This window comes from Hemicordylus capensis, chromosome 8 (assembly GCF_027244095.1).
Source record: "Hemicordylus capensis ecotype Gifberg chromosome 8, rHemCap1.1.pri, whole genome shotgun sequence".
Classification (NCBI taxonomy): domain Eukaryota; kingdom Metazoa; phylum Chordata; class Lepidosauria; order Squamata; family Cordylidae; genus Hemicordylus; species Hemicordylus capensis.
The window spans coordinates 15,089,067-15,110,047 of NC_069664.1; the positions used below are offsets into that span (position 1 = coordinate 15,089,067).

The window sequence follows — 20,981 nt, forward strand, 5'->3', positions numbered from 1 at the left end:
GAGTCCAAAGGACCCGGCCACCACTCCCTGTAGAGCCGGCCCATCCAACCTAGCCACGCCCCCTCAATCTGACATCCAATGCAGGGGGCATGGCCATATGCAACAATGGGGCCATGTGGCCCCGTTTGCTAGGCGCTTCAGCCACGCAGCCCCATTTGTGAGAAGCTTCAGCCTGGTTCCCAGACTGGCTGGGAATGCTGCTCTCTGCCTTTCAAGGTGCTGAAAATCTAGCACTTGCCTTGCAGACAGGGCCTCGTGGCCCCATTGCCACATATCATCATGCCCCCTAAGTCTGATATCAGATGCAGGAGGCATGGCTAGGGCACCTAAGGGCTGCCGCTGGTGGGTTGCACCCATGCCGTTGCCAGCTTCCAATGCGCCTGATCCCACAAATGTTGGTAATCCACATGAAACCGAGATTCAAATGACTATGTGAACCTGTCTATCTAGAAGACCCATGATCTGCAACCTTTGCACTAGGCAGGCAAGACATCATGTGGTCTACATGCCTGTCACAAATCCATCTCTAGCTTCCTGATGATCAAATCGCTGTGACTAGGAGACCCCTAGCCCCGACCTCTGGAGAAGTCTCCTCAGTGTGAGAAGATATGGGTTCATATTTCAAGGAATGGTCCTTTGTAAAGGTTCTCTTCTTCTTCCTCAGGAAGGCATCCTCCTTCCCCAATATTCTCACTCTCGGATTTTTTAAAAACAGTTTTTATAATGTTTTGCATTGTATTTTGTATTGTAAGTTGTTTGTTGTGTTCTATGCATTTTTATTGGCTGTTTTTTTTAAAAACATTCTATTGTTGTGAGCTGCCCAGGGAAAATTTGCTATGGGGTGGCTAACAAACAAACAAACAAACAAACAAACAAACAAACAAACAGTTTCAGTTTCAGTTTCTCCTCCTCCATGACAGTAAAGGAGCTACCTGCCTGAGAGTGGAGTGTCTCTATAACATCCCTGAAGATCTCATCCACATGCCTCTCTGGTTCTCTCATTTCCCGCCGTTTCTGCAGACACCACTTGGATGAAGCAAGCACTACATTTTCGTTTCCTGCATCCAAGAGAAAGCAATACCTTGTGCCCTCTGCACTGCCAAAAGAGGTATTCTGTAATGGAACTATCCTGCATTCCCTCCTCTCAAAATAATATGCATTAACAAATAAAGCAGAGCATGCAGTAAATGGCCACTGAACCATGAGCAGAAAATGGGGCCTAGACCATGGACTACATTATCTACTAAAAATCTGTTTACTAAGCCCTCCTAACCAGATTCATCACCTTGGAAGGCAGAGCCCTAGGGATGCAGGAGGTGTTCCAAATCCATTCGGCAAGCTGAGACAATTGTAGAAATGGGAAAGTGGCCTCCTGGATTGTGCCTGCCCTGTTCTGTCTTCAATCCCTTGTTAAGCTCCAAACATATTTCTAAAGTGAAGAACAATATTGAAGCCAAGGTGGTACCTAGAAAATGAGAGAACCAGAAAGGCATGTGGATGAGATCTGTAGTTAGCACTGCAGGGGGGAGATAAGTGGAAGATCTTGGCAAGGAATGGAGTTTCTCATCAATGGCGTACTGGTCCTTTCCATTCCTTTGTAGATAGCCGTAACCCATGCTGGAGATTTTTGTGTGTGCATTTGCATATTTATTTTGCAGTGCTATTTATTCTCCATTTATCCAATCCACAACAGAAACATGGAATCTGATGAGTTCTCCTTATGCGAGGAATGGGCTCACATGCAGAAGTCTCACCTATGGCCAACCATCTGAGGGGCTGTAAATATGTGATTGAGCTCTTTGTTTTATGTTGTGTTGCTCCTGGAGGTCTGTAATGAACTTACTGACCTAAGGCCAAAACGACCCAAACTGAAGCACAGCATAAACGGTAGCTAACCTTGGAGTTACAATGAAGCTAATTGGAGACTTTTGGCTGGCCATTCTCTCTCAGCCTCACCTAGCTCATAGGATTGTTGTGAAGGTTAAGTGGGGGGCGGGGACCATGTATGCCACTCTAAGCTCCTTGGAGGAAAGGTGGGGAAAGAATGTAATAAACTCAAAACCATCAGCTGAAAAGTGTTCACAATCAGCGGCACTCATTGGATTTGTAGTATTAATGCAAATCTAACATGTATGTACAAAAAAGCTCCCTGTGTCCACCCTGCCCCCATCAGTCTGCAGAAAACCATGTCAGTTTGACCCAGATTGCAATCTCTGATGAGATCAGAACCTGGCATCACTTCAGGAAGCTCTCAAATATCTTTCACAGCATTTGCTGCTGAGTCAAGGTTTATTTGTTGGAAAGCCAGTGTTACCCTTTGTCATAGGGTTGTACACCATCCAGAGATTGTGTACCTTAGGGTGCTCTTGGGACAGAACAAACAAACAGAACAAAGCTTTCTCTTCTTCTGCTGGTGGCTGTGAGTAGTTCCCTCCCAGTCCTCTGGATTGGTCCTTTTGTTTTGGTTTTCCCAGGCTTTCCCCCTTATTAGGAAAGGCCCAGACTCCTGGCAGTTGCTCTAAGTGAGGTTTAGTCCTCCCTCCATCACTACACCCTTTGCTAAGCTGGGCTTGCCTTGGTATGCATTTGAATGTGCACATGTGAGCACTGTCTACTGCAAGATATTTCCCTTAGGAGATGGAACCATAGCTCAGTGGGTTGAGCATCTGCTTTCATGCAGAAGGTACCAGGTTCAATTCATGGCAGCAACTCCACGTAGGGTTGGAAAACACTCCTGCCTGAAACCTTGGAGACCCATTGCCAGTTGGTGTAGGGAGTATTGAGCAAGATGGACCAATGGTCTGACTCGGTATAGGCAGCTTCCTATGTTTCTATTCACATTTCTTTTGCCTCCTATCCCAGTGGCTTTGCACTGCCAGTACACTGGAAAGTCTTATGACATCGGCAGCTGCCCTCTGATTGGCCACGAGGAGCAGGAGCCAGATCCAGCCCTGCTGAAGTGGCTCAAGCAAGAGGATCATAGAGTGTGCTTTGCAGAGTGGTGCATCCATGGTCAGCAGTCCCTGAAGTCACAGCTCTCTGTTATTTCCAGGATCGAAAAGGTGAGAGGGTTCACACAACCAGAAAAGCAAGGTAGGAGGGCTCTCTTTTGCTCCTACCTTGGTTAAGGGCAGGGTAAAGAATCTGGGTTTTCCAGAAACCTGAATTGGAGGGTGGGTTTTTTTTGTTTTTTTTTGTTTTTTTTGAGAAACCTGGAAGGATTTGTGTTCCCAAACATTGTGAACTCACAAACTGTGAGTTGCTCAACTTTTAACCTGCTTTTGATGACTGTGTTCACCAGAATTAAATCGACAGCCGAGGGAAATGCTTCGACAGAGCTCCTTCCCCACCTCTCACTGCTGCTGCTGCTCTGCTGGTTTCCATTAGCTTTCCCTGAGCCAAACATGAGTTGCCTAATAGGGAATAATAGCCAAGTGCGAAAGGGGAAAGCCTTGGACTCCTTTTTTCCCTGAGCTAATCCTCTGACAAATTCTACACAGCTCTCCTTTTTGGTCCTCTTGTTCCAGGGCTGCTTCTGATTTAAATGGAAATATCCCCCCTTCTGTCCTCACTCTTAAAGGCAAAGCTGAGCTGTGTCACAAAGCTGTTTTTCTTTTTTAAAACGTCTGTGTACTTTAATTGCCACCCTTCCCTCCCAATGCGCTTGCCATCTCAATAGCTCCAGGAAACGGAGCTGCCCATAAACCCTTTTCATTCAGAGCTTACTGACTGACTTTGTCATGAAACCCAAATACCGCTGATGGTTATCAGAGGCCCACATCAAAGCTGCTCAGGTCATAAATCTCCCTGCAAATGTTATACAGAGCCCTAAAGAAAGCAGGCTGTGGAGCTAATGGGTAACCCCCACAGAGCTAGCGAAGGGGGAGTAGCTGCATGTGACTGACAGAGATCAGGAAAGAAGGGGGAAAATATGGGTAACGTAGTGATGATGGAAGGGTGGTGAGGGATGGTCAAGAGAGGAGGGAGAGGGCTAGCACTAGAGAGTTCTAGGGGAAAGGTCCTGGCAGTTCTACCCAGCATGCTGGAAGAGCACATGATATTTTGGGAAATTAATAAATGTGGCAAAATCGGTCATGTGATCTGCAAGGAGCATTTACAATAAGCTTTGCTGGGTTTCATTGGGTGGTCAGGAGAAAGGCTAACTTCTAAGCTTCAAAGGTTTGCATTCTGAAATAGGACTCCCTCCAGTGTCCATCCAGCACAACCCCTCCTCAGCTTTAAAAATGAACCGGATAAAATATCCCCGCATCCTTTTAAAGTCAGCGGTTCCCAACTATTGGTACTCCGGCTCTTGCAGAACTACAGTTCCCATCATAGCCAGTCACAATAAATGGTGGCTGGGAATGATGGGAGTTGTAGTTCAGCAAGAGCTGGAGCCCCGAAGGGAATTTGGTGATGGGGATGGAACTCCAGGAGCACCAGCTCTTGGTTCCTTCTATCCTAGTGATCTAATGATTCCTAATGATTGCTAGGAGAATTAGGAGTCATGTCAGTGAGGAAGGGTCTTCCTCTTTATTTCCCTCTTGTTGTCTCTCTCTCTCTCTCTCTCTCTCTCTGATCCAGTTTTTTCTGATTGGTAGACTGATATTCTTGGGGCCTATTGATCCACCCTTCTTGCTCCCAAACTGCTTGTTGCTTCCTGCTCTGCTGAAGACTCAGTTAGCCACGAGGCATCTCTCTCTCTCTCTCTCTCTCTCTCTCTCTCTCTCTCTCTCTCCTTTATGCAGGTGCTCTTCCCAGAGCAGCTGCATCCCCTAAGGGGAATATCTCACAGTGCTCACACATATAGTCTCCCATTCAAGTGCAAACCAGGGCAGACCCTGCTTAGCAAAGAGGACAATTTGTCCTTGCTACCACAAGACCTGCTTTCCTCCCCAAGGAGAGTCTTTTAAAAAGACTCTTAGGACCCATTTGTTCACCCAAATGCTTTTAACTAGAAGTGTGGTTTTGACCTGTTTTAATATCTTTCATGTTTGTTGTCAATCACCCTGAAACACGAGTTTGGGGCGGTGTCTAAATAGACACAAACCAACCAACCAACCAACAAACAATTTATTTATGTCTTTAGCCTAGTGCATGGGAACTCTCAAGTCTAGCTCTGTGTCCAGACAGGAAGGCGAGAGGCCGTCACTTTAGGAGCAAATGTTAGTACGTTACCAACAATGTCTTACCAAAGGATGCTCAGATGTGGCGCTGATCTGAGAGCAGGAAAGGCATCAAATGCATCCCGAAACTTTGCTGAGCATAACAGTGACAGGCGAGTCACATGCTAACTAGCAGTCTCCGGTGCCTGCTGCGCTCCAAACCTGCAACTGTCTTCGAGGGCTGAGGCGCTTTGCCGTGACTCGTGAAGCAGCTTGCATGTGGCAGGCAACTTCTTTCAGTACTCGGTGCATCTTTTCTTTTTTCCAGTCAACATGGCAGTGATGCTGAGATCTTGACGAGCCGGGTTTAAAATGCAGAGGCCTACTGAGTGCTGCCAGACATTAATGTAACACCTTTATTTTGCTCCCCCGCCTCCTGTTGTCTCCCTTGCGTGGCTTTGATGTTAACTTCTTACACACTTGGAGATGACTGCAGGATTTGATCAGCAAATCAGGCATGCAAATGGAAAGGGACAAAAAGGAAGCTGCATTCCTCTCACAATGCTGGGACACATTTGTGCCAGGGGCGTAGTTATCATTGGGTGACAGGGTTCAAAGAACCCGGGCCGCTGCCCCTCAGAGGCCGCGCCTCATGGCCCTGACACACACCCAGCATCTGATGTCAGATGTGGGGAGGGGGCATGGTTTAGCTCTCGATTGCGGCTGCCTGGAGTTTAATGGCCAGCACTGCATTCATAGCATGACCAGGAGCGGCTCCTGGCAGGAACAGCCGCTTCTGGTCCTGCTGTGAATGCAGTACTTGCCTCAATCTAACTCCCCAAAGGGGCTATATGGCCCCGTTCAGGAGCCATATGCTATATGTGAGCACTGCAAGATATTCCCTTTAGGGGATGGGGCTGCTCTGGGAAGAGCATCTGCATGCTTGCATACAGAAGCTCCAAGTTCCTCCCCTGGCATCTCCAGACTGGGCTGAGAGAGTCTCCTGCCTGCACTCTTGGAGAAGCTGCTGCCAGTAGACAATAGTGAGCTAGATGGACCAATGGTCTGACTCAGTATAAGGCAGCTTCCTGTTTTCCTATGTGAGCCAGCATCCATCCTGGTCCTGATGGCAGGTTGCAGTCTATGGTTCATACGCATCTGGCCTCTCAGCCAGACATCCAACCTTCTAGGAAAAGGAGGTGAAGTTGATGAACAGCAACTCTAGGGAAGAGTGCAAATAAGGCAACCTGCAGTCTTTTCCTCAAAGGAAAAATATGGACAAAATAGGGAACTGATGAATCAGAGAAAATAATGACTGTCTCTGGTTGATAGGGGCTATTGGCCAGTCTTTGTATACAATATTGGGCTAGATGGAAGAGTGGTCTGAGTCAGTAGAAAGCAGCTTCCTATGTTCCTATGATAGATGAGGATATTTCAGTCAGTGCAACGAAACACATCCCAGTGCTGGGAAGATGGGAAAAACTGCGTTGGCAAAATTATATTTCCTGTAGTGAGCAGGGGGCTGGAGTAGAAATCATAGGAACATAGGAAGCTGCCATATACGGAGTCAGACCATTGGTCTATTTAGTTCATCATTGTCTTCACAGACTGGCAGCGGCTTCTCCAAGGTTGCAGGCAGGAATCTCTCTCAGCCCTATCTTGGAAAAGCCAGGGAGGGAATGTGGAACCTTCTGCTCTTCCCAGAGCAGCCCCATTCTCTACGGGAAATACCTTACAGTGCTCACACTTCTAGTCTCCCATGCATATGCAACCAGGGTGGATCCTGCTTAGCTAAGGGGACAAGTCATGCTTGCTACCACAAGACCAGCGCTCCTCTCAAAGACCCCTTCCAATATGAAAGCACGAGACCTACCCTTGGATGGCTAGCCCTCTCTGTTCAAGACCTACATTTCACTGCCAGCTTCAAACCTTATAATGTTTAAGTGAAGTAATTTTGAAAGTCAATTGTTCTGCCAAGAAAGCTGGGCTCTAAATTATTTATATTTACTGTATTATCTTTTCTAAAGTCATTTGGGGAAAGGTGGCAGGTGAAATGTTCATGGAGGCAGACAAGCCACCCGCCGCTCAGATGAGAAGGGAGGCAAAGGAAGCTGCCAAACGGTGACAGAGCTCATTTCAGGTTGGTTCACTTAAGCATCAATGAAATAAAGGGAAACCAAAAAGGCTTCTCTGAGGGAGAACTATGGCTATGTACAAACATTATACAGCTCAGGATCCACTGTGGTGGCTCCTCCTGAACTCTGAGCCACTTCCCCCCTGCCTTCCCCGCTTTGCAACCTATTTGACAGATGTACTGGCCGGCAAACTGAATGCTGATTCAGTAGTCTGTCTTGACCCTCATGCATCAGGCAGGCTGTCAGCTTTCTTCTCTTTTTTAAAGCACTGTAATACATTTTTGAATTACATGTCACTCATTCCTTACATGTCACCTTACCAAAAAAGAAAAGAAAAAAGAATCAATATTTTAAATGGTTAAAAGTGGCTGTGGGGAGGAAGGGAGAAGTGGGAAAGTGAACGTTCCTAGCCAATCAGTGCTGAAAGAACAGGTTTCCCCAGTGGAGGGGAGAAAAAAATTATCAGTTGCATCCCAGCTAGTGCTTAAGAGCAGATACACAAGGGCCTGGTTCAGACGTAACACAGCACAGCAGGTCCAATGGAGCCATGGTTCTGTTCCACCTCCCCCTGCTCTCCCATCTGTGTTTGGACATTGAGGAGAGCTACCTCACTGCAGTGAACGAAGTGGGGGAGCTGGCTGTGTGGGTTTCTTTCTTTCCTGAAGGACAGCCTGCACAGCCAATTGGGCCAGAGTGAAGGAGGAGCGTCCTTCCTCAACTTCAGTTCCATGGGGCCCAAACTGTGGTGCCAGTGTTCGGATCTAACGCTGGCACCACAGAAATGGAATTTGTGGCAGAAAAGCTCCACTCTGACCGAAGGTTCAAAGAAAGGGAAACCGTGGGTTGCTTTCCACCGAAAACTCCACTTCCTTGAATTCAGACATTCAGGTTAGGAAACTGGAGGTGAAGGGGCCTCTAGTTTCCTGTTACATCTGAACTAGGCCAAGGAATGTGGAGGGAAGGGGGTAATGGGAAAAACTGGCCTCCTCCTCTGTGGAAATGGGACTATATCTGTCTGTGGAAGGATTCATTGGGGTGCATCTCCATATGTCTGAGTGTGCTTCCATCTGGACGCACCCCACATTTTTTGTACAGGTGCAGGCCATGATTGTGGTTGAGCATCTGAGCAGATTCCGGCCTCATTTAACCTTTGTGAGCAAGCAGCACCTTTGTCTGGCAGCCTGCTTCTTGCTGTCTGAGATGGCTTCAAAGGATGCCACAGATGGATTACCATCTGTGCTGAGCCAGGGTTGATGCAACAGTTATGGCATGTTTACATGGCTGTGTCTGAGATCAAACATCAGCATTATTACAGCACTTGTTTGACCCCCTCAGGAAACCGTCAATCTGGCAACGGCGGCACGGAGACTGAAGCACTAGCCATGAGGAGTCAAGGAGCTGGAAAAGGGCGTGTTTGCTTATTGATTTGTTTAAAATATTTATTCTCTGCCAATGAGCCCAAGTTCTCTAGATCAGGGATTCTCAACGTTGGGTCCCCAGATGTCATTGGACTTCAACTCCCATAATCCCCAGACCCAGTGGCCTTTAGTTGGGGATTATGGGAGCTGAAGTCCAATAAGATCTGGGGACCCAATGCTGAGAATCTCTGCTCTGGATGGCTTGCAATAGAATACAATAAGCAGAAGTATAAAAGACAAGTACAATACAACAGATGCCTGTGATGTTGAGAGTCCCTCCCAAAGCAGGACTTCTTCACTCAGGATGCCAAAGATACCTCTTCTGGCTCTTGGCTTCCAATCATCCCAAGAAGCCCAGTTGGTCCATTCTCTTACACCCCACCCAGGGGTGTAAGAATGGCAGGCTAGCCATTCGTCACATCAGGTGGAGCTGTGGAACATAGGGACATAGGAAGCTGCCTTCTACCAAGCCAGACCATTGGTCCATCTATCTCAGTATTGTCTACCCAGAGAGGCAGAGCCTTCTCCAAGCAGGGATGTGCAAACTGGCTTGATCTCAAGCAAGTTTGAGCTTGAGCAAGTTCAGTTCGAGGGCTCAACTTCAAATCAAACTACGCCCGGTTCGGCTTAAGGTCTTGGGATTGTTTTAATTAGAGGCGGTATATAAATGTAACAATAAATAAAATAAATAAACCCCACGCCCCAGACTGTTTTGGGCCCGGTTCAGGGCTGCCAAGTGCCAATAAATCTGTGTTTTTTTAAAGGTTGACTTACCGCCACTGAGGGCTTCTGCAGCCTCGGGGCTGTGGCCATGAGCCTCCTGCAGGCACCAGAGGCTCCCTCTCCCCTTGCCAGCTTCCCCTCATCTCCCCATGGGCCATTTTGGCCCATTTGGGGGCCTTTTCAGCCCTGTTTGTGCACGCACTGGCTATTTTTTGGGCCATCATGCATGTGCATGGGCCATTTGAGCAACTGAGTCATGACCTGGGTCTTGCAAATGGTTTGTGTGCATTTGCAGTGCCCAGAAAATGGCTGCTGTATGTGTAAACAAGGCTGAGAGCCTGGGGGGAGATGAGGGGAGGCCCGTGGGGAGAGGGGGAGCCTCCAGAGATCCCCTCATGGCTGCAGCTGCACCCCCCGAGACCAAAGAAGCCCTCAGCAGTGGTAAGTCAACCTTAAAAACAAACAAACAAATTGATTGGCACCCAGCACCCCCTAACCGGGCCCAAATCGGTTTAAATTCAAATCGAACTGGGCTTCCTGTTCGAGGGTGCCAAAACCGAACATGCCCGGTCCTGTTCGAGTCTGGTTCAGATTTGAACCGAACCGGGCAATCTGGTGTTGTTCACATCCCTATCTCCAAGGTTATGGGAAAAGGTAACATTCACATGCAAACCAGAACATAAGAACAGCCCTTTTGGATCAGGCACAAGGCCCACCTATTCCAGCATCCTATTCCAGCACCCACCAGATGCCTCTGAGAAGCCCACAGGCAAGAGGTGAGCCCTTTCTTCTGCTGTTGCTCCTCTGCAACTGCTATTTAGAGGCATCTTAACTCGGACAACCCTGCTTGGCAACGGGGACAATTCATGCTTGCTACCACAAGACCAGCGCTCCTCTGTTTTCTCTTACTTTTCTCGGAGTTAAATAACGCTGCAGGTAACCATGCAGCTCTACCTGATGAGTGGCCAGCCTACAGGCAGTACAGCTGTCCGGTAGGCCAGGAGAGAGAGAAACAATCTGTAGGCAGCAGTTTCTTTGGTTATTTTTTATACTGAATATACAAAAATTATAGGCTTGGAACACTGGCATTTACACAAATAGGAAATCCATGGTGGTTGCCAACATTTGAAAATCCAAAGAAAGGTGATTTTATGCATGGACATGCTGGTTTTCCTTCCCTACCTCAGGGGATTCCAGCACACCTGATCCCCTTCATGCTGCATCAAATCAAAAGATTGCTCGCACTGAGCTCCTACCTGCTGTTGAAAACTATTGTGGTGCAATAATTAGAATGCTGAGCTTGAATGGGGGAAAACCAGATTCACTCCCCACCCATATACAAACATCAGATTTTGTTTGAAAAGAAAGTTGAGGAAAATCTCAATTCCCCTCTCCAGGGGAGGAGAGCTGATCTTGTGGTAGTCAGCATGAATTATCCCCTTTTCTAAGCAAGGTGCACCCTGGTTTGCATTTGGATGGGATACTATATGTGAGAACTGTAAGGTATTTCCATTAGGGGATTGGGCCGATCTTGGAAGAACACCTGCATGCTTGCATGCAGAAGGTCCCAGATTCTCTTCCTGGCATCTCCAGATAGGGGTAGCAAGCATGACTTGCCCCCTTAGCTAAGCAGAGTCCACCCTGGTTGTATATGAATGGGAGACTTGATGTGTGAGCACTGGAAGATATTTCCCTCAGGGGATGGAGCTGCTTTGGGAAGAGCAGAACGTTCCAAGTTCCCTCCCTGTCTTCTCCAAGATAGGGCTGAGAGAGACTCCTGCCTGCAACCTTGGAGAAGCCGCTGCCAGACTGGGTAGACAATACGGAGATAGGTGGACCAGTGGTCTGACTCAGTATATGGCAGTTTCCTATGTTCCTGTGTTCCTAGACTCCTACCTGCAACCTTGGAGAAATGGCTGCCAGTCTGTGTAGACAATATGGAGCTAAGTCTATCTATCTATTTATTTATTATTCCTCTGTGTAAACCGCCCTGAGCCATTTTTGGTAGGGCGGTATAGAAATCAATCAATCAATCAATCAATCAATCAATCAATCAATCAAGTGGTCCAATGCTCTGACTCAGTAGAAGACAGCTTCCTATGTTCCTATATGTGCCTATTTTTGTATCATGGAACAATGACATAAATGAAGGATGCCTTTTACAACATTAATCAGGTAATCGGGTGTGTTTCTCTAAGGTTGAAACACAACTGAAGTGTTCCAACCATTGTTCCCTATAACAGGGATTCCCAGATGTTGTTGACTACAACTCCCATAATTCCCAGTTGCAATGGCCTTTGGCTGGGGATTGTGGAAGGGAACCCTGGTTCCAACCTCAGGTGTGTCACACTAAAGATGCCACCACCATTTTGTTTTCCTGTTGTTTTTAGGGTTTTATTTTAATAGAAGGAGAGATTTGGGGGAGAGGGAAAAGGAGAGAGACAGAGAGACAGAGAGACAGAGAGGAGGAAAAGGAGATTGGAATCAGGGACGGAAAGAGATAGAGAGAAGCAAAGATGGAGAAAAAGAAATTGGTTCCCACATATAGGCTAAGGTTAAAAATGGATCTCAGGTCTGAAAATGTTGACAACATCTGTCCTACAACATCCATGTCACAAATGCAACAACTTGGATCATATGAGATGTTTCTATAGCAACTGTCCAAAATGGCTGTGGGCATTTGCTGGGGCATCAGACAAGTAAAGGCCCTCCTTATCAGGAGTGTTCTGAAATCAGACAAACAGCTTTCCTAGATATAGCCAAGTCTCATCACACTGTATCTATAGCAAGATAAGGACAGGGTGTTTGCCAATGATGATAAATCTTTCTGGATGAAAAGATCCCTCAATCTGACTTTTAGTTTCCTTTTGGTGATCAGAAGTAAGTTGGGGGGAAATCAAAAGCTTCAAATGATGAGGTAGTCATTTTTATCCACCTATGATCAATAATCCAAAGTCCTGGCCATTTAAAGTCCAACATGGTTTAGGACTAGGATATTTAAAGGACCCCTTTCCTTATGGCACAGCGACGAAGTAGTTTGACTACCAAGCCAGAGGTTGCAGGTTCAAATCCGCTGGTATGTTTCCCAGACTATGGGAAACAGCAATCTAGCAGCAATCTAGGAAGATGCAGCAGCAATCTAGGCAGCAGCAATCTAGGAAGATGCTGGAGGCATCATCTCATACTGCGTGGGAGGAGGCAGTGGTTCTGTATTCTACCAAAGACAGCCACAGAGCTCTGTGGGCGCCAGGAGTTGAAACCGATTTGACGTCACACTTTACCTATTATGTGCAATTCAATCTTCCAAGAGGTCTGCTTCCCACATTTCTTTGGCATTTTGGTATGTGGTTACATTTAGTTTATTTCACCATGCTTTTGGTTAACTTCATTTCTTCCCCTGTGGTATTTTTTCTATATTTTTTAATTTTTGCAGAAATGTACAAATGTACCATATCTATCTATCTGTCTATCTATCTATCTATCTATCTATCTATCTATCTATCTATCTATCTATCGACAGATAGCATCTTTTTATACTGTCCACAACGTGGTCGGTATAAATGTCCTATTTTTGCAGATTATCTTTAGCTGTTTCTTTTTCTGTTCTTCTTAATGGCTTTTACGTATTTATTCATAGATTTTAAATTGATTGTTGTATGCTGCCTTTGGGGCTTTTGGGGCCCCAGTGTATAAATATTTGTTCATTCTGTCATGGACCCAAATCCACCACAACACCATGCAGAGGTGGATAGTGAGAGTTCAGAGGACAAGGCATCATCCTGGACTCTGAGTCCCCTGGAGACATCCATACAATCCAGCCCCAAGGTTCCCCTCTGGATAACTTGTGTATCACCAGCCACATGGGGACAGAGTAAGGGAAGCTCTGAGGTTGTGGAAACCGAAGAGACACTTGTTCCCAAAGAGCCTTCACCCATGCCTCACCCGGAGGATACTCCATTGCACATATCCTCTGACTCTGAAGATGACCTTGACCCTCCTCCAGTAGCTAAAGAATCGCCTCCTCTCCATAGGAGCCTGCAGTTAAGGAATAGAGATCAGCCCCAAAACAGCCACAGTGTCTGGAAGAGGGGGCGGAGCTATGAATGCGATGAATATGTATATTATACCACTTTAGACTGCAACCAGCTACAGACTGTAACCAGCAGTCAGACTATATAAGGGCTCAGTCTGCAGCAAGCAGTTGCTGAAGCAACATTGTTGCCAAAGTGACTGTCCGTTATTCCTTCTTAGGCTTGACTCCTGGTTAGAGGTGTGCACAAAACAATTTTTTTGATTCATTTCAAATTCAAATTGAATTCTGAAAATTCATTTTAAATTTGAATCAAATTCAAATCTGGCCTGAAAATCTGATTTGAATCCAAATCAAATTCAAATCAATTCAACCGTGTTTTGGAACCTTTTTTTAACCAAACAGGCAGCCTGAATAGTTAAAAAAAAACACACACGTGCCAAACAGCTCTCAAATTGAATTCATATCCCCTTTAAGCCCTTTAAGGGGTGGTTCTGTTCAAATTCCATTCACTCAAATCACCCAGATTTGAGTCGAATCTATTCAAATTCAAATTGATTTCCACGTCCTGGTTCCTGCTCCACAGCTTCTCTTTACCATGCTCTTGTCTGCTCCTGTGGGTTGCTCGATATAGACTCCTAGTTCCTGACTCTCAGCTTCCCTTGACCACTCTCTGATTGTCCCATGTGCTCCTGCGTATTGACTCCTAGCGTCTAACACAAAGCTCTCATGAAGAATGCCTCACATCTCCTCCTGGGTTGTTATATGGCCAGGTGGAATCGTCACTGCATAATACAGTTCTGGGAGGGGAGGACCCAATTGGCAGCTGGTCCCAACAGAGCTGCTAGAAGGGCCTTCACTGGCTGGAGGGGATGTACCTCAATGGCAGAGTACCTGTGTTGCACAGAAGGTTTCGGGTTCAATCCCTGGCCGCTAGGGTTGGGAAAGATCCCAGTCTGAAACCCTGGAAAGGCTCTGCCTGTTAGTGCTAATCTAGAAGAATCAATGGCCCGATTTTGTACAAGGCAGCTTTGGATGTTTCACCTCTCCTTCTGATGCAGAGATGAACTGAGAATGCAAATTCCGGGAGACAATTTGAGAATACAGAAGTCTGAGAAATCTCTTATCCTCCATGGCTTGAGTTTTTAAGGTATAAAATTATAGTTAAATTATTATAATTCAACATGCAAGAGCAACACAGTTTGGCATTCAAGAGAACAGATGGTATTCCTTTGGATGAATCTAATATAATTTCTCAGGACATGACTTTGACAGATTCCAAATCTGGACCACTGCAGCCCTAAATAGATAGATAGGTAGATTTTAGTGTCCGGGATATGAATGAAAGGGAAAACATATTCCCTGCCTTGGGTTCTCCAGATTTAACAATGTTTGGTTTTAGATTTTAGTTGCCTGAACACAGTTTTTGCCTACTGCCATGTGCTCAAAATATCACCTCCAGATAACAATAGGACAGACATGTTCAATTCTCTAGTCATCAATGCAGCACACAAGGAAAGATGATTTTCTACCCAAAACAACAGCCTTTGTTTTATCATAATTAATACCCAGCTGTTCAGATTTAGAAAAGTTTCCCAGAGGTGATAACAGATGCCTCGAGCCAACTTATGCGTAGGAGCACAAGATTATATCATGGGTGTAAAGCAAAACTGACAATTTCCTCCTGCTACTAGAGATAGGAAAGAATTCCTCCCCCCCGCCCCAATTCACAAATGACATCATTACTATAAAAGAAAATAAGTGAAGCAATCTAACAGCCCACCCCAAACCCTGGTAGTCAGAATACTGTCACACAAGCAGGAAAAGAGGCTATCCCCCCAACCCCAAATATGTCTCTGTACAGAAAGCTCTAATCAGAAACAGAATCCTGCAATCAACATTTCTTCTTTGCAATTTAGACCATGACCTGTCTGTATAGCACAGACTGCTGCTTTCAGATCCACAAACTAATATCTCAATGGGACATTTCTTGCTCTGGAGTATTTATTAATCATCAAAGATGCCAAAATAAACAAATGTGGAGGGAAACAATTTTAAAATCTGGGGTTTTTAAAACCTATTTTGTCTTTGGGGATAATGTTATTTGTATAGAACCAAACATCTAAATTCTAACTAAATGGGACTCTGTGCCCCCAACGTTGGCTGGATTGTTCCCCATAGATTTCATGATAATCATGTCCCTTCCCCTCTCCTTAATTCTCTGTACTGGTTCTCTATTGCTTTCCATATTAACCTTTTAATTCTACCATATATACCTGAATAGAAGACAACTCTGAATTTAAGATGACCCCCTTAAAAACAGAGGTTAAATAGAGGTTATGCCTGTATTAACCAAAAGGAAGAGGACTCTGAATTTAAGATGCCCCCTTGATTTCTAATGTCAAATAATGTGGAGAAAACCTAATCTTGGATTCAGGTAAATACAGAAATATTATTTATGACTCTTTGCCCCTAAATTTCTGCCTTTCCCCCGTGGCCTCCCCTCCAAACAATCCCATTCCTTTTTCAAACTTCACCTTCTATCATGCTGTTCCTCTCCTTCCTGGATAATCTCCTTGTCCCTTCTCAAATTTCTCTGTCCTCCCTACACTAAGTTTTTGCTGGTTCTTTCTGTACTATTTGTTACTGGTCAGGTGTTATTTCAGTCTCGAAGTCTCTTTCTGCATCTACGTGTTCTTTTATAGGTTTGGCTGATGGAGAAATGTTTCCTGGAGAAAAGATACCTGGCCACAGTCATTCATGCCCTTGTGTCACCTCAATTAGATTATTGTAATGTTCACACAATGGTGCAACTGATGAAAAGTTGCTTGGAAACAACAGCCGATCCAGAGAATATAGCTGCCAGAGTGTCCATTGCAGCAAGCCACATCTAATGCCAGTTTTATGACGCCATCATTGGCTTCCAGCTGGTTTCTCCCACGATCCCAGTTTAAGGTGCTGTTTTTGTCTTTTAATGTCCTAAATGGTTCTGTCCCAGCAGGAGTGTCCCAAAATCTTAGGGTACCCAAGACATGGCACCAAATACCACCCGTCTGGCCCAGCCTGCCACATCTCAGTATCTTCCCTGTTGACTTCCTGCAATCACTGCCCTCTTCCTCTGCTGCGACCTACCTTTGTGGCAATGCACAAAAAGTTGCCCCACTCTCTCCTTGTCATGCTGAATTTGAACAAGAGGAGGATGGAGTGGAGAAAAAGAGGCAGTGTGGAGGAGCGGAGAACTAGAGCGTCTCTGGGGAGACACTCTAGCCAGTCTTTCTCTCCTCTATATTTCCTCTGATCTCCTCCTTTTCAAACACAACATGGAGGAGAGTGGAGTAGTTTTTTTGTCTGCAGCCTGTGAGGGAAATAGCCATGTAAGAGGAGGCAGAAGAGGAGGAGAAGGCAGAGTGGTAGCAGGTAAAGCAAACGAAGGTAGTGGACAGGGGGGAGAGAAGGGGGCAGCAGCTGCAGATCCATTCCCCAAAGCAGCTGCACCCATTGGCTGCCCGTCTATGGGCCTATCCCTCTATCTTCCCAACCAGCCCAGAAGCTCAGTTAGGCTGAGAGATGATAACAGGCTCAAGATCACTCAGCAGGTTTGGGGGCTGGGTGGGATTTGAACCTGCAACCCATCCACCCCACCTGTGGCTGAAGCCCATCAGATCATGTTGGCTCACAGATGTATTGGTTACAGTAATACAAGCCGTAGCACTGAGGAATGCCTTTTAGAGAGTGAGTCATCACTCTGCCAGTGTTTACCTGAAACTTCCAGATCTACCTGGGCTGAAAGCATCTCACAAACAACCTCTTCCTGTAAATATTCGGCTCCTTGTGATCCACCCTGCACACCCAAATATTTTCAGCTGGCCCATGCAGGTGGCTCGTTTCCCTTCCATTCAAGGAGATGCCAGTGTCTCCTCTTGCTCCACAACCTGGGTGTGTTACTGCCTTTTGCAGCTGGCTGCTGGGATGATAGATGATCCCTCTTGTTTATTCCCTAGGGATGTTGTGTGCTCATTATGCTTTGCATGCTGATTTATGTCTTGAGGTTAGGCTACATCTGACACATGAGTGAGGATGCATGAGAAAGGGGCAGTCAGCATCAAAGGACAGAAAAAGCCAGAGAGGGCTTTGTGGCTGGCTGAAGGCTCCTTTCTGGGAAGAATTCATCTGCAAAACAACCACAGAGATACTGTCAGAGGAACATAGGGACATAGGAAGCTGCCATATACTGAATCAGACCATAGGTCCATATAGCTCAGTATTGTCTACACCAGGGTTTCTCAATGTTTCAGTCCCCAGATGTTATTGGACTTCAACTCCCATAATCCCCAACCAAAGGCCACTAGAACTGGGGATTATGGGAGCTGAAGTCCAATAACATCTGGGGACTCAATGTTGAGAATCCCTGGTTTCCACAGACTGGCAACGGCTTCTCCAAGGTTGCAGGAAGGAATCTATCTCAGCCCTATCTTGGAGATGCCAGGGAAGGAACTTGGAACCGAGATGCTCTTCCCAGAGTGGCTCCATCCCCTAAGGGGAATATCGTACAATGCTCACACATCAAGTCTCCCATTCATATGTAACCAGAGCAGACCTTGTTTAGCTAAGGGGACAAGTCATGCTTGCTACCACAAGACGAGCTCACCTCTCATCACAAGTGCTGTGATTTTGCAGTTTGCATTTGAATGGGAGACTACATGGGTGAGCACTGTAAGATATTCCCCTCAGGGGATGGAACCACTCTGGGAAGAGCACCTGCCTTCTAGCATGCAGAAGGTTCCAAGTTCCTACCTGGCATCTCCAAGACAGAGCTGAGAGAGACTCCTGCCTGCAACCCTGCAGAAGCCGCTGCCAGCCTGGGCAGACAATGCTGACCTAGATGGACGAATGGTCTGACTCGGTAGAAGGCAGCTTCCTATGTTCCTGTGTTAAACTTCAGTTGATGCAAGATGTAGTAGGAGCCTGATTGTTTTATTTGGAGCATAACATCATACCAACATCATTGACTCCATCTGTTTGCAGCTTAGCTAATGGGACAAGTCATGCTTGCTACCACAAGACCAGCTCTTGTTCAGTTCAAGCAGAGGGATAAAGCAAGGAAATCCACCCATCAAGGGGTCAGAGGCAAGGGTAGAAAAATGGAGCTAGAGGAAATCTGAGGCCAGTGATGGAAGCAATAAGGCAGGGAGAATGAAGGGTACCAAGGAGTCCCAGGCAGCAATGACCTGTGGTGTTTTTGGTTAATCCATTCCTTGATCCAGGCCAGTTTTTGAATGGGGCTTTAGTTACTTATATTCCAGTCCTGGAGTAGAGGCGGGGCTAACAGCCAGCCAGCAGCACGGTCACTGAAAAAGCAGTCTCCACTCGCCTCTCTGTACAGCATATCTGTTTCATTAAACCATTCATATTCCTGACTCCACTCCAATGCCTTGTCCTTGCATATCACAACTCTTTGCCTCGGATTCAACATGATCAAGACATTGGCTTGTTGTCTAGAAAAGAGTTTTGGTAGACAAAAAGCAGGAGAGGGCGACCAGGTGACAAAACCCATTGGGGTAGAGAATATCGTGTGTAGGGTGAGAACCAGACACCATTAAAGCAGAAAGGAGTTCCAGACCTGATCCTGGATCATTGTCAGGACAAAGAGAATGTCCTGAAAAGGGCAGCTGTGGATCTGTGCTGCATCGGTGTTGACCATATTACGTGCAAACGAAAGCCTCTGTGATCACCCCAGTTTGCCTGGATAAACTGTGTGCTTCTTTGGACGGGCGTCTTGTAGTAATGAACTCCTCAATCCCATCTAGCTCTCTTGTCAATTTCAGGCATGACACAGACACAAAGGTACCTTTTTATAGGTAGGAAATTATAGGTGCTGGGACTTCAAAGGCTTCTGCAGCAAGAGCTTTTCCTTTGATAAATGACAGCATTGTTAATGATGATTTATTGCAGGGGCTAGCTCAACAAACCCAAATAACCTGTTTCCATACATTGGCTTGGGAGTAGGCTATTTCTCCACCCCCCCACCCCCCCACCCCCACCCCCCTCTGCATCTTGCTTTGGGCTACCCATCACCAGGAGATGGCTGGTTAACAGCTGTTTAAGTACTGGTGAAACATCTCATTTATTAACTTGTCATCACCTGTCAAAGTTTAGCCAAATGCAAAGTGATTGTGCACTTAAGTCTGAATAATTACCCTGTTATTAAAACAGGCTTACTTCAGTTAGCCTTGTGGAGATTTCACTTACCTTTGTTCTGCTTATTTGGAAAGCAAAGCCAGTACCAAACTGAACTGATCCCCCTTTGCTACACAGCTCCCTTCTCCTTTGTCTGCATGAAGTGGAGAGGAGGAATAACTATGGATTACAGGCAAAAACATAGAATAAAGCCACCCAATGGCTGCATCTTTTAGGTTAGGGTTGCGTACAAAGCTGTGGACTGAGTGGACAATTTGGGGTGTGTGTGTAGCAAAGTGCTGAACTTTCCCTCTGATCTCCATTTTCTGCTGCAACTTCCTTCTCTGAACCCACTCTTCCTCCCATCAGTTCCAGACACAATATGTATCTTTCAGACATGTGTCTGAAACCCTGTGGGGGGAAGTGGTTGGAGGAGGTAGCTACAACATAAACATAAAAGACAGGGGGAGGGTTAAACATGCTTCTCCTCTGCTTCTTTTCACCTGCAGATTACCTCTGTGGATCCTCCCCTCGCCACTTTTCTGCTGCAGCTCTTTCTCGCCCTGGCCACATCTCTCCCAGATAGAGTTCCAGATAACAGGTTTACATCTATGTCACATCGATGGACCCACTGGAGTGGCAGAAGAAAAATGATGCACAGAGGCTTGCAGGGGGTGATTATATTGATCTCTATGGGAGCTTTACAGGGTACAGAATTGCAGCCCAAGAGATACAAAATGCTATCACAAATTTCCAGTTTTTAAATGGCTGTCTGTAAACACTGTCTATTTTTTTGTTAAAAAAACTCAGTCTTGATTTCCCCCCCTTCTGCTCTCTCTCTGCTTTCTGCCATTTCATCTGTTTACCATACTTCTTTGATCCCCTGCGTTTTTACCCCATTCTTCCTCCAGAGAGCTCAGGGTAACATATAGGTTTTGGTCTGCTAAACATCGAGGTTGTTCTCATGACCAGCCTAACCCAGCCTGGGGCAGCCTATCTTGGGTTAGGCTGGTCGTGAGAAGGGGAGGAATCCCCACAGATCCTGATGCTTCCCGCATATCTAACTCTTCTAAACAATACGGCTGATAGTCAAGGTTAAAGGGTGCATATTATGTGTCTCCTCAGGCTGAGTTCAGCCCAAGGAGACACAGAGACAGGTGTATAGAGCGCCCGTCTGATGGGGGAATTCCCCAATGTAATGTGTGTGTCATGCATTGCATTGTGGGATGCCCAGAGGCCAGAACAATGAAATCCAGCCCTAGATTCCACCACTCTCCTCTCTGCTTAATGGAGCAGGGACAGTGGTGGAGGGAGGCCAGTGGCAGTCTGTGTACGGCTACTGCAGCCCCTTTGCCCCACCGTGTTTAGCCACACACCCTGCATCTTATGTCAG

At 46.2% G+C, this 20,981-nt stretch overlaps 1 protein-coding gene across 1 annotated transcript; it reads left to right on the top strand.

Annotated features, from left to right (window-relative positions):
- Positions 1–355: 355 nt before the first annotated feature.
- LOC128333821 (uncharacterized) lies at positions 356–20,740 on the top strand. The gene is made up of 4 exons (XM_053269833.1): positions 356–398; positions 2,288–2,419; positions 2,863–3,062; positions 20,098–20,740. The coding sequence occupies exons 1-4, from the start codon at positions 356–358 to the stop codon at positions 20,350–20,352; spliced, it is 630 nt and encodes a 209-aa protein (XP_053125808.1). The 3' UTR covers positions 20,353–20,740.
- Positions 20,741–20,981: the final 241 nt, after the last annotated feature.

Excerpts from the sequence above, each read along its gene's own strand:
- LOC128333821 (XM_053269833.1), top strand. The coding sequence starts at position 356 with ATGCCGTTGCCAGCTTCCAATGCGCCTGATCCCACAAATGTTG. Across the intron at positions 399-2,287 it reads GCCTGATCCCACAAATGTTG|GTTTATTTGTTGGAAAGCCA; the intron begins GTAATCCACATG and ends TGCTGAGTCAAG. Across the intron at positions 2,420-2,862 it reads CTCTTCTTCTGCTGGTGGCT|TGGCTTTGCACTGCCAGTAC; the intron begins GTGAGTAGTTCC and ends CTCCTATCCCAG.